The following is a 17,246-nucleotide window of genomic DNA, read 5'->3' as shown; positions in this document are numbered from 1 at the left end:
TATCACATTTAATTTTCTTGAAAGAATTAGCATAATATTCCATTTTTGCAGAGTCATTTAATTTTTCTAACGCAAGAAGATAATTTTTTCGTCATCAATGAATTCTCTTAACAGGATGGAAAATCATAATAACTAGAAATATTTACGGTTTTCTTATATCGCATTCGTAAACTCTCCCAAGCCAGTCTTTAATTTGTTTCGAATAAACAAGAATCGGATGTGCGAGCAATGGAATCTCCTAACGATGCTCGAAAGCAAAATCTTTGCAAGTTCGATAGAAATTCATTATTCTGATTCAATGAAACAAAGTATCTCCGAAGTTAATAATCATTAACAGTTTCGTCAAAAATTGGCAATTTTAGTAATTAGTAATTTTATTTCGGACAAAATTACCGAATACTGTTGCTGGGTAGCAGCGTGAGACATCTAATGAATTCTAATGATTCTAATGAATTCTTTTCTCTTGGCGTGTACGTGTGCATATGGCTTTTATAAAATCTTCTATCACAGCTATTATATATTGAAAAACTCGTCGCGATAAGTTGCGTGTGATAATTTTGATTCGATGCTTGCGATAATTTGTTCTGTGCTTCTGCACATGCATCTCTTATATAAAAAATCATACATTTCACATTGTTTTTTTGAATATCCTAAGTGTTATTGTTTGGATTCTTAAATTTTATCTGTGAAATTATACTCATTGACTAATGCTTTCAAGTGAACTTTAATTTCTGCTAACATAAGGACAAGAATATGCTTACCGGAATTAGGTGGAAGAATAGATCAATGAAAAGTTAATTACAGTTAGAATTGCATTGGGTCTCTGATACTGAAGTGATAAAAAATTCTTCCTTAAGGATAAGGATTTTTGACTATTGTTTATCATTGTTCACTCAATATTGAACAGAACTCACTTTTGAATATTCTTTTTGATTGTATCGAAGGCTTAAATATTAAAGTCTAAAATTAAATGATTTTGAATATTGCATAAATATGATACCTGAACTGATTATATTATTCAACCACCTATTGTCGTAAAATTGGTTGTAAATTATATTGTTGCTGAATTCTATCTGATTTAAATTCTATTTTATTCTAACTGATTACTCTAGGAAATTCACGGGCCTTGGTTCTTCTTTTAATCATTATTTTCAATAAAAATTACAAACTAAGAAATTAGAGAAATCAATAATGACGAAGAAGGCAGTTTCTTCTGCTTGCATTCTGATTGTTCGTTGCAAGGCACTAGGTGCGCAAGTATGACTTGTGAAGTAATCATTACTACTATATCTTTGTTCAGATTGTGAATCTGGAAAGCATTAGAATTATACTCATTCATAAATATATTTTTTCAATACTCCTAGACCTATTGAAAATATATATTGAAAATAAAATCCAAATTATTCAAACCGTTTCACAAGCCTTTTTGTTTTTAACATAATAAATAAATAAATTTTTAATAAAAGTCAAAACAAAAGTACCGAAATTAATATAATAAAAATGTTTATAATAATTAATGTTTATAATAATCTTCTAACTAAAGAATCTAACTGAATAATATAGTACACAATTCCTAACGAAAGTATTAATATGCATTTCAAATTTTAAGAGGTATTCTGCTCTAACAACATCATTTTATATTCCTCGTTTTATATTTAATAAGTAACAAGCTTGATATACACTATATATGATAATACTGGGGATTTCCGTACAAGGAAAACATTCTTCCGAATCATATCATAAATCTTATGATTATTTGATATATTCTACATTCTATATTTATATATTTCTATATTCTATATCTAAATATTAAATATTTATTAAGGAATCGTATATCAATTCTTTAAAGATCGTTATAAAGAGAAGATTTTCATTAATAAAATTATTTAAAAAGAAATCTCGAAAAATTTTTCAACTTTTCAAAATCAAAAGGGATCATTGAAAAGATTAAATAATTTCAAAATTAAACTAAAAATAAAAACTTTTTTTAAAATAAATTCAAGTGAATTGTAATATGATTTTTTTTTTTTTTTACTGAATTATAATAGTTTAAATATCAACAATCGGTGAAAATTTAATGTCCTTTTAATTTTAGAGTAATGTGCTAGTGTAAGTAAAATAATTATATAATAAATATATTCTGTATTAGCAAATTGTATTTCTAATAATTAATAGAAATAGCAATGAATATGAATGTTGACGAAAATCGGAACAATATAACGAAGAGTAACAGATATTAATGAAACAGATTTTGTACACGCCAACTAAAAACAAAAATTTTTTTCCAAATTTTTATTTTATTTTATTTTGTTTATTACTTTATTATTATATTATATTATTTTAATTATTTAGTTTTAAATACTTACTTCTGTGTTCATAACTCCAAGAACAAGAAACATCATAACGCATATAATGTTAATGTATGATGTGAGTTTATAACTGATTTCTTGATATGCAAGCCAATTTTTATAATTTGTGATTATTATTGTATTCAGAAATACAGTGTATAAAATGATGCATATACCAGCGTATGTTATACTCCAGCCATACCGTAATCGTTCTTTTAATTCAAATATACGTAAACCAAATATCTCATTAATAATAATGATAGGTATTAGCGAAGCATATTGAGTTTCTGGTGTCCATGCTAAAATTTTTATTTTAAACGCCTCAATTGTGTTTAAAAGCACAATACATATTAGAGTTCTGATAAACAAATTTAAAATAATAATTCTCAGAGATTTTTTTAAAATTATATTATATAAATAATTATACAATATATAAATATAATTATATTATATAATATAATCTATAAAATATTTTATAATCTATAAAATAATTATATAATTAATTGTATAAGTTTTTCAGAACAGATTTTTATAAACATGTCAAATACAATTTTGAAAATATTTAATGTTCAATTTTCCAAAATCGTATAGTAAGATTTTTTCCGAATTATGAATTATAACATCAAATCTCTATAAATTAATATGGAAATAAAGGAAAATAAATCAATGTGTAAAACTATCACTAAAATAAATAACTCTTTAATAAAAATAATATTTTTTTACTGTTATTATCGAAAAAATTATTTCTTTATAGTTTATATACATAAGAAGAATTTATATACATAGAGATTGACTTACCTTTCATATTTTTCTTAATTTTGTTTATAATTTGAATAATATTTTTATTTATTATAATAAAAATTCTCACTTTTTTATTAATTATAAATTTATTTATTCTTTTTATGTTTCTAATGAATTGTCAATACTATTGCAAGTTATAAAATAAGTAAGTTTATCTGTTTGTCAAACGTCATAACCACCTTCATATCTCATTTATAATTAATATGATTAAAGATAATCTTCATATTCTCTAGAATTATTTATAATTATATATTTTCAACATAAACTCTTTTTCAAGATTAATGGAAAATTGCATGTCATTTTATTTACTTATTAATGTAAATACAAACTAAAATAAAAAATGCAATTTTTTTGAAAGAAAATATTAACTTCAATCTATTTATTTTTCAAAGTTATTCAACAATTATGTAATTGTTAAATTATGCAGTTAATTATGTAGCGTTTTGCATTATGAGGGATTAATGAGAGTTAGAGTGCTTTCTATTGGTAGTTAAAAATTTTATGGTTTTTTCTTTTTTATTCAATAAAGATTTTTATTTTCTGTATATTTCGATATTTCAAAGTTGGAATGCTATTTTTAAATTATGATTTATAATATGTTGTAAATTTTATTTCTATTTTTCTGTATTCCAAGATTTTTGAATATAATCATTTTTTCTATATCATAAAATACTGTAATTATATAATAAATACGGTAATTATCATATCATTTTACTTTAATATTAATAAGTATTTTTAATGTTATAGCATATATATATTTATTATTATTCACATCATTATTATTTTTTATTGTTTACATTTATTTATTATTTAATTGTTTTTTGTTGATAAAAAATTTCTTATTATTTATAGAAGTTTTTTTTTATAAAAATTTTATGTGAGAATTTTATTGTATAAAGATAATAAATTATGAATGATTTGAATTGAGAATGATTTCATATCTGTTTTTTTTTTTTTATATATTTCACATTTAAATTTAGAGATTTATCTTAAAGTATTTATAAGTTATATTATATATTCATTATCCAATTATTTATTTCATTTTTTCATTTTATCGAATTATTTCATTGATTTTGAAATTTTTTTCTTGCATTTTAAAAGTTATCATATTACATACTAGTTACAACTACAACTAGAAACTACGACTAGTTTCGTTTTATAATATCATTTTTGAACTTATTACATATTATTAATCCTGATTGATTTTACCATTTTTAGTTTATTTCTTTCTTCACTTTTAATATAAAACTAGATCGATTAAAAATAATTAGAAGTATTCCCGTATTTTTATAATTTTTATATAATGTAGAAATTGTGAGTATTATAAAAGTTTAAAATTATGAATTTTTAAATATCTGTCGTAATTATAACAATTTATTAAAATTCATAATCAAACAGAAGAATTTTATTTTTGATTAGATCGATGTTAAAAATTTTTTTTTTTGAATTTTTATAATGTTTTATTTTATTACTTTTAACTTGTTTTATCTAATATTTCGAATTCAGTTAGTTTCAGCATTATGTTTAGTATTAGTAGATAAAATTAAACTTAGAATAATTATAATATTATAATATATAACTAATATTATAATATATAATTAATAAATAATATTAATAATAAATATTTAAATGTATTTTATAGATATATATATGATAAATATAATGTATTTTTGCCACAAAAATAATAATTTTTTTTCAAAAATATTTCTTGTTAATTGGAATCTTTTCTTTTTAATAAATAGAAAAATAAGTCTTTTCAATTTTCAAATCGCTTTCCACAATAATTATTTCATAATAATTATTTTATATATAAAAAATTAGAAATATAAATAAAATTCAATTCAATAATTTTGAATTAATTGCTTCATTTCTTTGGTAATTGCATTTAGTGTTTTATTCAATTGTGTTTTTGGTTTTTCAATGGTCAAATATATTTCAATTCACATTAGTTTAATTTTTTTAGATGAATTTTTTGTGGAATATATTCTGGATAGAATATTTTTAAACTTGTCTTCTTTAGACGGCTATTCGACTTGTTTCTTAAATTATACTTATATATTTTATTGGGTTCGCAACTAAGTAATTGCGGATTTCACTCGTAGAAGGCTTCAGTTGAATTTTTAGGTTTGTTGGCGTAGTCCAAATGTAAAACACATTTTGTTATTTGATAGGCAATTCAGCTGTCGATCAGTAAAAAAAGTTTTTTGATCGGTTGCGTAGTTTTCGTTTGGCGTTCGTTGAAAAATGAAAAATCAAAAGGAACATTATCGTCATATTTTGCTTTTTTATTTTCGCAAAGGGAAAAACGCATCGCAAGCTCACAAAAAGTTATGTGCTGTTTATGACGACGAAGCCTTAAAAGAACGGTAGTGTCAAAATTGGTTTGACAAATTTCGTTCTGGTGATTTTTCATTCAAAGACGAAAAACGCTCTGGTCGTCCAGTTGAAGTTGATGACGACCTAATCAAAGCAATAATCGATTCGGATCGTCACAGTACAACTCGTGAGATTGCAGAGAAGCTTCATGTATCACATATATGCATTGAAAACCATTTAAAACAACTTGGCTATGTTCAAAAACTCGATACATGGGTTCCTCACGAACTGAAAGAAAAACATTTAACGCAACGCATTAACAGTTGCGATTTGCTAAAGAAACGTAATGAAAATGATCCATTTTTAAAACGACTGATAACTGGCGATGAAAAATGGGTTGTTTACAACAATATCAAGCGGAAAAGATCATGGAACAGGCCATGTGAACCAGCTCAAACAACATCAAAAGCTGGTATTCATCAAAAGAAGGTTTTGTTATCAGTTTGGTGGGATTACAAAGGAATTGTCTATTTTGAACTCTTATCACCCAATCGAACGATCAATTCTGTTGTCTACATTGAACAACTAACGAAATTAAACAATGCAGTTGAAGAAAAGCGGCCCGAATTGACAAATCGAAAAGGTGTTGTATTCCATCATGACAATGCAAGGCCACACACATCTTTGGTCACTCGGCAAAAATTATTGGAGCTTGCTTGGGATGTTTTGCCACATCCACCATATAGTCCTGACCTTGCACCATCTGATTACTTTTTGTTTCGATCTTTACAAAACTCTTTGAATGGTAAAAATTTCAATAATGATGATGATATCAAATCGTACCTGATTCAGTTTTTTGCTAATAAAAACCAGAAGTTTTATGAACGTGGGATTATGATGCTGCCTGAAAGATGGCAAAAGGTCATTGATCAAAATGGGCAACACATTATAGAATAAAGTTATTTAGTTCCATGAAAAAATTGTCTTTGATTTTCTAAAAAAAATCCGCAATTACTTAGTTGCCAACCCGATATTATCGCTGTATGTCTGTTTATGAGTTTTTAGGAATATCTTGCAATATGTATTTTCTTTCAAATATTTTTTTAATTTTATTTCAATTTGTTGTATATATGTGATGTTATTGTTGTATATATGTGATTTTATTAGCATAATGAATATATTCAATATTACTTTTTTTTTTAACTAATGTTATTAAATTTTTTTCTTTCTTCACGAAATAAAAGAAATGCGTTTTTCTGAATTGCCCATTTTTGAATTGCTTGGATAAAGCTTATCGTTTTTATGTCAATGTTGTCTTGTGAGACATTATTATTGTCTAAAATGAAATAGGAGATTTAAATTTTATGTAATTTTTTGTTTTTTAATGCGAGAAATAATTTTGTTACAGTTTTTTTTTATTATAGAATCTTTGTAACAGAATTTATAATAGAATCTTTATAAAATAACTATAATTTTGATAGTTACAATTTTTTATATATGATTTATTTTGCTTATAAGTATTTATATTTAATAAAAAAAGTTCTAATATAATATATTAAATTCTTATTAACTATTTATTATTTTTATAATCACAGTATGCTGCTAAAATATATAAATATACACAAATCAAAAACTTTCTTTCTTATGAATTATGGAAATTTTTTATGAATATAATTGCAACAAAGGTAATACTGATATTCATTTCAATATTTAATTATTGTAATTTCGGTATTGTAATAAATATGTATATATATTTATGTTCTACAGATTTGAATGATATACAAACTTAATATTGGATTTAAAATATTTTAAATTTATCATGATTCATAAAGGATTTTTTATTAGTTCAATACAATTATACAAAATTATATATTTTGATATTATCTGTTTATATGTTTATAGTGTTTACAATAATAATAGATAAGTATTGATATTGTCAAAGCATATATACATATAAATAATATTTAATAAATAAATAATACTATTATATTAAAAGTTTTTTATTATAATATCTTAAAAATTAATGGAAAAACATAATTAAAATTTTAAAAAAAAGCGAGCATATTACAAGTTTAAAAATAATGAATGATTAATATTTATTTTGTTATATTATTAAAACCATTAATATATATTTATACAAACTTAATGGAATAGATAAAATAATAAACTTATAGATAAAGTGATTAAATTAAACAACAACAATTACGAAACACTATTAATTATTCATAGTCAGTGAAACAAAACAATAAATAAAATATAATGAAGCCATTGAAGAAATATTATATAATCTGTTTGTATGATAAAATTCGTGTAACATTTGAAGATAAAATGTTTTAGACTTTATTCAAAGAATTATTTTTTTACGATTCTTTTGAACAAACGAAGAGAGACACGAGATATATTTCATATGTTTGCGAGATTACAGTTAATCAGATTCATTATATAGTAATATCTCTAATAAAATGATATATAATTATATTATTGTATATTATTGATATATTATTGATATATAATTATATTATATTTACAAAATATTTATATCAAGTGTATTGTATAATATGCAAATATATTTGCAATTATAAAATTGACTGATTTAATTTATATAATATGACTCAATTTTTTTATTATTATCGCTATTATTATCGATGTTATAATCTGGATATTTTCAAAAATATAATAATATATATATATATATACATATATATATATTATTAAAAAAAAGATTATATTTTTATATTATATATATATTTTATATTATATATATATAATATAAAAATATAATCTTTTTTTTCTATTTCATAATTTGTGATAATATACCATAAATTGTAAAATCATAAATTTAGCTATTATCGCTTATAACAAAATATTCATTTAAAACAATTTCAATTTTAATCCACATAAATGTCAATTATTCATTAAATAATTAAATTACAATTAAAAATTTTCATTAGATGAAGCAAAACGTAAAATATAATAGAAATAGGAACGAAAAAAATTTAATGGAAACAAAAATTGCTATTAATTTAATAAATAAGTCTCAATAAATATTTCTATATTTATCAATTTATAATTTTGCTCGCTAAAATCTTAAAAAGAATTTTCTTTGAGAGGATCATATAATAAATGTATAAAAGTAAATATCAAATTGATTTTTTTTTCTCATAACCTCTTTATTATTACTTTCTTATTTATAACTTACAATAATGTGCTGTAAAATATAATAGATAATCACAAATCATGATTTTAATAATAATAAATCATTAATCCTTAAAGATTTTGCCTAAGGATTTTATTTCATATTTGTCGATGTACTTATTTGTATGAATACTACCAAATAAGTGATCAGAGTACCAAAAAACTGAAAAAAAATTCACTAAGAATTAAATTGTTAAATGAATAGTCAATTATTATTATACAATTATTTAACTTACTTCTGTTGATAATTTGTTGCTAAGAATGTAACCACCAGCAGTAAATTTGAAAGGATGAAGCAGAAGTTGTAATAAAAATTGTTGTATCTGAAATTGTTATTATTTCGTTCTAAACATTTTGTAACTGTAAACTATAAAGTAGGAATTATTTATATTCGATATGCTTTTTAATATGAAAAAGGAAAAGTTTACATATCATATATTTATGTATTCATATTTAAAGCATCTTCTAATATTCTAAATAAAAAAATAAGAAAAACATTCGAATAAGAACAAATAAAACAAACTTTCTAAGTAAGATCAAAATAAAAAAAAATAATTTGTTTGAATATACTATTACTATATGACATAAATATATAAAGTGCGAATAGATTAAAAATAAGAAAAATTTATTATACATATATATTTATATAAAGATATGTATTTATAAAAAGATGAAACATCTATGGATGATAAATATTATAATCAAAATAAAAAAAAATTCTTATATTATATATATCTAAGTTATTGTTAATGAGATATTTGCGTCTTGAATTTTGGATAGAGTGAAACAATGAATGATAGAAATTAAAATTTTGCGCATAGTGTATCACTTTTTCCAAGTCTTCAACAAAACAATAAATATATTCTTTCATATATATTCTCTTATTTAGATATATCAATGTTTGTAATTTTAATTTAATGTAATATACAATGAGTTATATATAATTTATTATTTATAAAAAATTTATTACGAAGAAAGAACAAATTTTAGAATTCGATATTTTATAGCATTTAAGTTTATAAATGAATCGTTATATAATTTATATTATATAACGAAATCCATAAGTAAATCATTGTACAATACTCAATTTGTTTAATTGATAAAATATACGGAATTTATAAGATTTTATATTTCTAATTAAACATTTTTTATCATAATTTATTTCCTTTAATTACTTTTAGTCTATATTAATTAATTTTTATATTTATTTCAAAATAAAGTTGCTTCTTTTGTTTGCTTTTGAAAAAGTCAAATTTAAAAATATATATAAATATATAAATGTAAAATATATAAATAAAATATATATAACTATATATAATATAACAATTAATGTTTTTGTTATTTTTATTTTGTTATTTTTGTTATTGTTATATTCTTATACTGTTATTATTAACTATATATTATATATACAATATATTATTATATTATTCTAATATTAATATATTATTATTACAATATATATTTAATTATATAATATATTATAATATATTTAATTAAAAGTATATATAAAAAGCAATATCAGTATTTTATAGTATCAGTATTAATATATTTCTCAAATTTTATAAGAAAATTGCAAAATGAATCCAACCTATCCAAAAAATATTGAAACATTCAAAAAACAAAAGATTAACGAATATTTTTTCATCATTAAAAAATAAAATCGAATTATATCACAATCAATGTATAAATAAATATAATATCCACACATGCGTTTCGTGATTGGCCAATATTTTTTGTTAATATAATCATTAACGCAATCATTATTTTCGTTATTTTATATTTCCTTATTTGAAAATTATTCTATATTCATATACAACAAGAAATGAAAATATTAAATGAGGATTTAATCAAGTTTCATTTTTCAATAAGTTATAAATGCAGAAAATTCATTAATTAAAATTCATTTCTTACAATAATACCTTAGAAAAAATATACGTATATAAAAAATTGAGAATATTATAAAGAAGGCTCTAGGCAAACAAAGCTGAAACAATAACTATGTCGTGAATTGCAAATTAAATAATAACGATTATCGATTCTAAAAATATAATACAAAATATAATTAAAGAAATTTTATCTTTAACAAAAAATAATCTTTATAAAAATTTTATTAGTCAAAATCGATTGAAATTAATATATTATTATAATTATCGTTTATTTATTATTTCTATAAAAACATTCTAACGTTTCTTAATATATATATATATTATGAGTGAACCAATATTAATACAATTAATATTTTGTATTTGTATTTGTATTTTGTATTTGTTGTTGTTTTTGTGTTTGTATTTTTATTTATTATTTATTAATATTTGTAACAAATTTATATATTTTACGAATTATTCAAATATGCAGAATGCGGAAATAAAATATAAAACAATTACAGCAACTTTTAATTATTAAAATCATAATGATCGAAATTATAATGATATAATATAAGGATCACAATTAGATATTTTAGATACGATAATAAATTATAAATAATAAATAAGAGATAATATAATATAATACTAATAAAAAAGAAAAATCGCATATAATCATGAATACATATAATTGTAAATTATACATAGATAATATTCAATGTATTCATAAACAATACTGAATAACGCATATATATCTCGCAGTATAATAATATATATATAAATCTTTATTATTATCTCGAAAATTAAAAAATAATGGTAAAACTTTATTTATAAAATTTTAACATTATCTCTCAAAATTTTGATTCGATATATTTAATCGGATTATATGGTAACGTAGTCAAATTTAAGCGAACGAAATGATCGAAATTATAATGACGGAATTTAAAATGATAGCGATATTAACATCATAATTATATCTATTTTTATAACATTATTCAACATTGCAATTTCAATTCTTCAAAAATTATTTTATATTTTCCCATTCAAAAAAATTACGAAATCCAAAAATGGTTCATGAATAAATATTAAAAATGATATTATTCACTTAGTTATATATTTTTTTATCCAGCAACTGTATTATGTTTCTATAAACAGTTAAAAAAATAAAAAAGACAATATGTCAAAGCATATTTTATTAAAAATGAAATTCTATAATCTTATTTATTCTATAATTTCATTTCATAAAAAAAAATATTTATGTATAAGTATTGCATAAATAAATTTAAATGAACATAAAATATTAATATTTTTTCTAAAAGATCAATATATTTGAAATCTATAGTTTCTTTAAGATTATTATTTTTTGTGACGAATACTTTAAGATGCTATGAAAAAAAATAATTTAATTTTAAAAATCATCCTCAAAGTCGATTTTATAATTATATCTTTTAACAGATTTCCATCGATCTAAGAATACAAAATCTCCCAAAATCAATATCGATACAATGATAAATTTTTCATATCTCTTTAAACAGAATTTAATTGTAACATTAATTCTAAACAGAAACAAAAGTTTTCCTAGAGCAACTGAAAAATTAAAATTATCTCACTGATAATATATAAAGAAAACACGTAAAACAATAATTTTTGAAATATTTCAAGATCATGACAATTAGTAAAGAGAGAGTACGAAAAGATAATCTTTAACGTAAAGTAAACGTAAAAAAATGTAAATCAAAAAGTAAATTTTAATTAAAATTTTTTATATATTTATATATATTATATTATATATATATATTATATTATATATATATTATATATATTATATATAATATATATATATCCATATATTATATATATATATATATATATATATATATATATATATATATATATATATATATATATATGGATATTACCTTATTTTTAATAGAATTATCCAAGTAGCAAATATCCAATTCTTGAAGTAAATGTGTTGTTACTTCTACCTATAAAATTCTAAAATTAAATGCATATCTATATATTAATTCTTTATTTATGATATAAAAAGATATAATCTTACCTCGTGATAGAATTTAGTGCAATGATTATTTAAAAAAACAATTTTTATAATGAATAGAGAAATCATTCCGAAGAATCCTATAAATCCTTTATTTGACAACACTTCTGATAATTTTAAGGATATTAAATAAAAATATCCATTATAAAGTACACTCAATAATGATGAAAATTGCATTATTAAATCTAATACAATTTGATATGTATATGCTTGGTTAAGTTCACGTGAAAGTTTCAGAACCTCAAAATGAATATACCTATATATATGTGTGTGTGTGTGTTTGTGTGTGTGAAATGAAATAGTTTAATTGAAAATAAAATAACATGAGTATCATCATTTTCATCAATTTAATAATTTATTACTATTAATAAGAGAAAAGAAAATAGCTCCAGATATTAAAGCAAAATAAAAATAAAGCAAAAAATAAATAAATAATCTATAAATATTAATGAAATTCTTGTTTTTGAAGACAAACATATGAACTTTCTAATTTTTATTTTTAGAAAAAAAGATCAATAAACTAAAATTTAAAGAAATATGTTTACAATCACAAGAAAAAAGTTCGTAGCACTAAACATACTTTTCAATCATTTTTTATATATTCACATAAGTACCATTATATAGTTAATATATACCATTATATAGTTAAAATACATCACAATATAAGATTGATGTATCAATACATTTTACACATTTTTATTTATATATCCAATTTTTGAATTTTTAGACTATCATAATATTTTTTACTTATCATAATATTTTTTAAAGATTTTTTGATAAAAAATGCATTGTATGTGATATTCGTTTTGATTAAAAAAATTTTTAATATTTTATTTTTTCCATGACACAATTTATGTTTAGTAGCAATTCATTTTATGAAAAGTTTATCCTGCAAAATATTTAAATTTCAGTTTTTTGTGTTTTTTATTGAAATATAATTGAAATATAATTGAAATTACATTGAATTATAAACAATTTTTTAGAAGTAATAGCAAAGATGATAATAATTTAATTGAATTTATTGCATTGTTGTTTGAATCTAGATTCAAAAAAATTTTTTATGGAATTATTGTAGAAAGTTGTTCAAAAATATAAAAAATGATTGATAAATTTTGATGATATAATTAAAAAATATTTTAATATCTCTAATAAATATATTATTAAATTTAAAAAACAAATCTATTTATTTTCAATTTAATAAAATTTATTAAATTTTTAAATTATTATATTTAATTGTGTGATACTTGAGATTCTTAAAAATTCAGAAATATCGGATTAATTTCATATACTTTTATTATAATTAATACAAATCAAAATTAACTTGATGAAAATTTTAAAAAATATTGTATTGTTAATATTAAAATCAATAAAATATTTAATATATTTTTATTTATATTTCTTTTCATATTTTTTATATATATTTTTCTTTTATTTATTGTCTCTTTTATCTGTATTTCAATATTAATGATCATAATACTTTATATAATAAACGTCATTGAAATTTAATTAAATATTGAAATTTCATATTAATAATATCATAATAATATCATTTTCAATAAAAAGAAATCAATTTTAATATGTAATTTGCTTGATATACATGTTGTTCTTAATTTGTAATTGTTAAGCACAAAGAATCGAAAAGTATAAAATTATAAAAATTATATTAAAAATATCGTATAAAAATTAAATTTAAAAAAATCTATCGATCCATCATCTGAGGCTATCCCTTTTACTCCTTTACTAAATATTCTAACAAAAATACAAAATTCCATATTGTTATGAAATTACCTTGCAATTTGAAGAAAATGTTGAACAAAATATTTTCTATTATTGTAATCCATTATAATTACAAATTTACATAAAACAAATGATTGCATGTTATACTTTATATTAATATCTTTTGTATTTGATAGCTGATATATCTCTTTTATAATCTTGTTTATCTTATATAATTTGTCCTGTAAAATACTTAAAAAAAATTGAAATAATATGATTTTGGAAACAATAATGATTGAAATAAATATAATGCTATGATTAATATTATAAACTTATCAATATTTTTATAATTTTTACAAAAACAAAACAACAAATCAATTCAAAAAATCTTCAAAGAAAACTTTAAAGAATTAAAAACATCTTGTGTACTTCTAGAATGTGATATAAAAGAAAAATAAAGAAATGAAATGAAGAAACAAAATTTTTTCTTATAAATCTTATAAAAAAAAATATTCTCTTAAAATTATATTTTTTACATTATCTAGAGAATAATGTGAATTCAATATGTTATTTTAAATTCTTATGTTTAGAATTTCAATTTTTAATTTTGTAAAATTTAATTTTATGTAATAATTTTTTATTATCAAGTGATCTTACAATTGAATAATTTGTTTAATCTAAATGATCTACTCTTGGTTCGATTATTTTTATTAATTCATTAATAGGTTTTATAAATTTAATGTAATAAAACTTTATTACAATCTTGGTTTAAAGATTTTCTATCCAAATTTTTTTTTGTAATTGCCATCATTATATAATGGCGGTTATAAATCATACTATATAAAATCACCGTTGAACACTTCATTTAAATATAAAAATATTCATTATATTGAAATTTTATCTTATTTTTTTAAATTTATAATATATATAATATAATAATTTTTTATAATATAATAATTGATATTAAAAAAAAATAATTATTTATTTATCATTATAGCACTGTATATATTTTTTTCTAACATTTTTCGTAATAAAAGAAAAATAAAAAAATATATAATAAAATAATAATAAATTTACTAGTACTGATAAAAAATCACAAATTAATGATTACTAATAAATCGAGAAATACGTTCACATTATCGATTTAATTTTGAATAAAGTCGAGTTTACTCATATAAAATATTATTTTCAAACATTGTTGCTTGGATATGATTGAACTGAAATTTAAGTATTACTCGCGAAAATTTCTTCTACTTTATTTGTTTAAATAGATTTTATTATTTTTTATCATTATTAATTTTTGATTTCTCCCATCTATAACTATTCTTGCAAGAGTAGAATATTAAATCATCGATTATTGTTAAGATTAAAATTTAGTTTAGCCTCATAATCAGTTTCACTTTTTTTTTTTGAGTTATTTTTTGTTAAAGATGTTAAATTAAATTAATAATAATAAGAATACTATTCTGTTAAATATTTAGTGTTAAATATTTCCTGTTAAATATTTACTATAATGTTAAATATTTAGTTCTAAATATATATATATATATATATAATATAATTAATATATATAATTAATTAATAATATATAATTAATATATATTATTAATAATATATATAATATATATAATATAATATAATTAATACTTTTATTTTTTTATCAACATTATGAATAACAATATATAACTGCACATTTGTTGAATTTATTTAATGTGAAATGTAATTTTGAAAAGAAATATTATTTTAGAAAATTTAAATATCATATATCTTTTTTAATAAAGCTAATATTATAAAAATCATATCAAAGTGAAATTAAATCAATAGAAAAATATATTGAAAAAAAAAGCATAAAGATAAACATTTTACAGTTTATAATAAGAAAAAAATTTAATTTAAATAGATCTTATGGCTGCAATTATTATTAATGATCTAAAAAAAATGTTTTATTATAAAAATTTTTAATATTTAATTTTCCACACAATTTACTTTTATATATTTTTTAGATCTTATAAAGCTGGGGTTATATTTCATATTAAATCAAATTAACAATTATTATAAAAATATTTAATGTCATTTATATTCTGTAGTTTATTGATAGAGATTGAGAAAACTATTTTTTGAGAATAATGATTCTATCAAAGCTATCGATATTCATCAAAAAAATTTTGGAACTACTTTCTCAGGAATTGTCATTATTAAATCTTGATTTTGACATCATTAAAAGTATTGTATTCTGGCAAAAAATTTTTTTAGAAAAAAAAAGAACTATTAATTAACAAAGAAGCTAAATTAATCATTTTAAAATTAAAAAAATATACAGGATTCACTTGTAAAAATAATTCAAAAAAGTTTAAGTAACTTAATGTTTGTAATTGCTTGATTATATCAAAAATAAAAGAAAATTGATTAAATATAAGGATATTAAAATTATATATTGATTTTATCGTTTTAAAAATATCATTAAAAGATATTCTATTTTTTATATTTAACAGAAAATTAGAAGAATTTTGTTCCTATATTTCTTTTCTTCATGTTTCTATCACATTACATAAAGTACATAAAAAATTTTCAATCTTTATTTCATTCTTGTAAAAATTGTAAAAAATATAGATGAATTTATTATTTGTAATATAATTAGAGAGACAGGATATTAATACACCATAGACTTATAATAAAAGTAAGGTATAAAGAATATTAGTATGTTTCTATATCTATTACTGATTCCATTTCTATTCACTGAATTCTGAATCAATCATAATTCTAATATCAAAATCTAAAAAGATAAAATGAAATAAGCATGATCTTGATATTAAAATTAGGAATTTTTTTGCCTCGTATCTATCATTGCAAATAAAAAGTTTCAAAGGACTCCAATGATCCTAACTCATTGTTCTCTGAAAAGAATATGATTATATTCCATTTGAATTGCATTTTATTTAAAATTTGTTT

At 19.7% G+C, this 17,246-nt stretch overlaps 1 protein-coding gene across 2 annotated transcripts in view; it reads right to left on the bottom strand.

Annotated features, from left to right (window-relative positions):
- LOC113219367 overlaps nt 1-12,801 on the bottom strand; it is a 42,366-nt gene extending 29,565 nt beyond the window's left edge. The window contains exons 1-4 of one of the 2 annotated variants that reach the window (XM_026445993.1): nt 12,585-12,801; nt 12,442-12,510; nt 8,897-8,983; nt 8,666-8,823 (exon numbers count right to left, since the gene is read on the bottom strand). In XM_026445993.1, the coding sequence (XP_026301778.1) occupies nt 8,755-8,823; nt 8,897-8,983; nt 12,442-12,510; nt 12,585-12,758 (399 nt within the window). In that variant the 5' untranslated portion in view covers nt 12,759-12,801 and the 3' untranslated portion in view covers nt 8,666-8,754. Of the gene's footprint in view, nt 1-8,665; nt 8,824-8,896; nt 8,984-12,441; nt 12,511-12,584 lie in introns of those variants that run through there. The other variant, XM_026445994.1, reaches the window with a different exon arrangement.
- Nucleotides 12,802-17,246: the final 4,445 nt, after the last annotated feature.

The sequence above is a fragment of the Apis mellifera genome, unplaced genomic scaffold, assembly GCF_003254395.2.
Source record: "Apis mellifera strain DH4 unplaced genomic scaffold, Amel_HAv3.1 GroupUN_3, whole genome shotgun sequence".
Taxonomy (NCBI): Eukaryota; Metazoa; Arthropoda; class Insecta; order Hymenoptera; family Apidae; genus Apis; species Apis mellifera.
The sequence above is the reverse complement of the archived record's forward strand: the minus strand, read 5'-3'. Positions and strand labels throughout refer to the sequence as shown.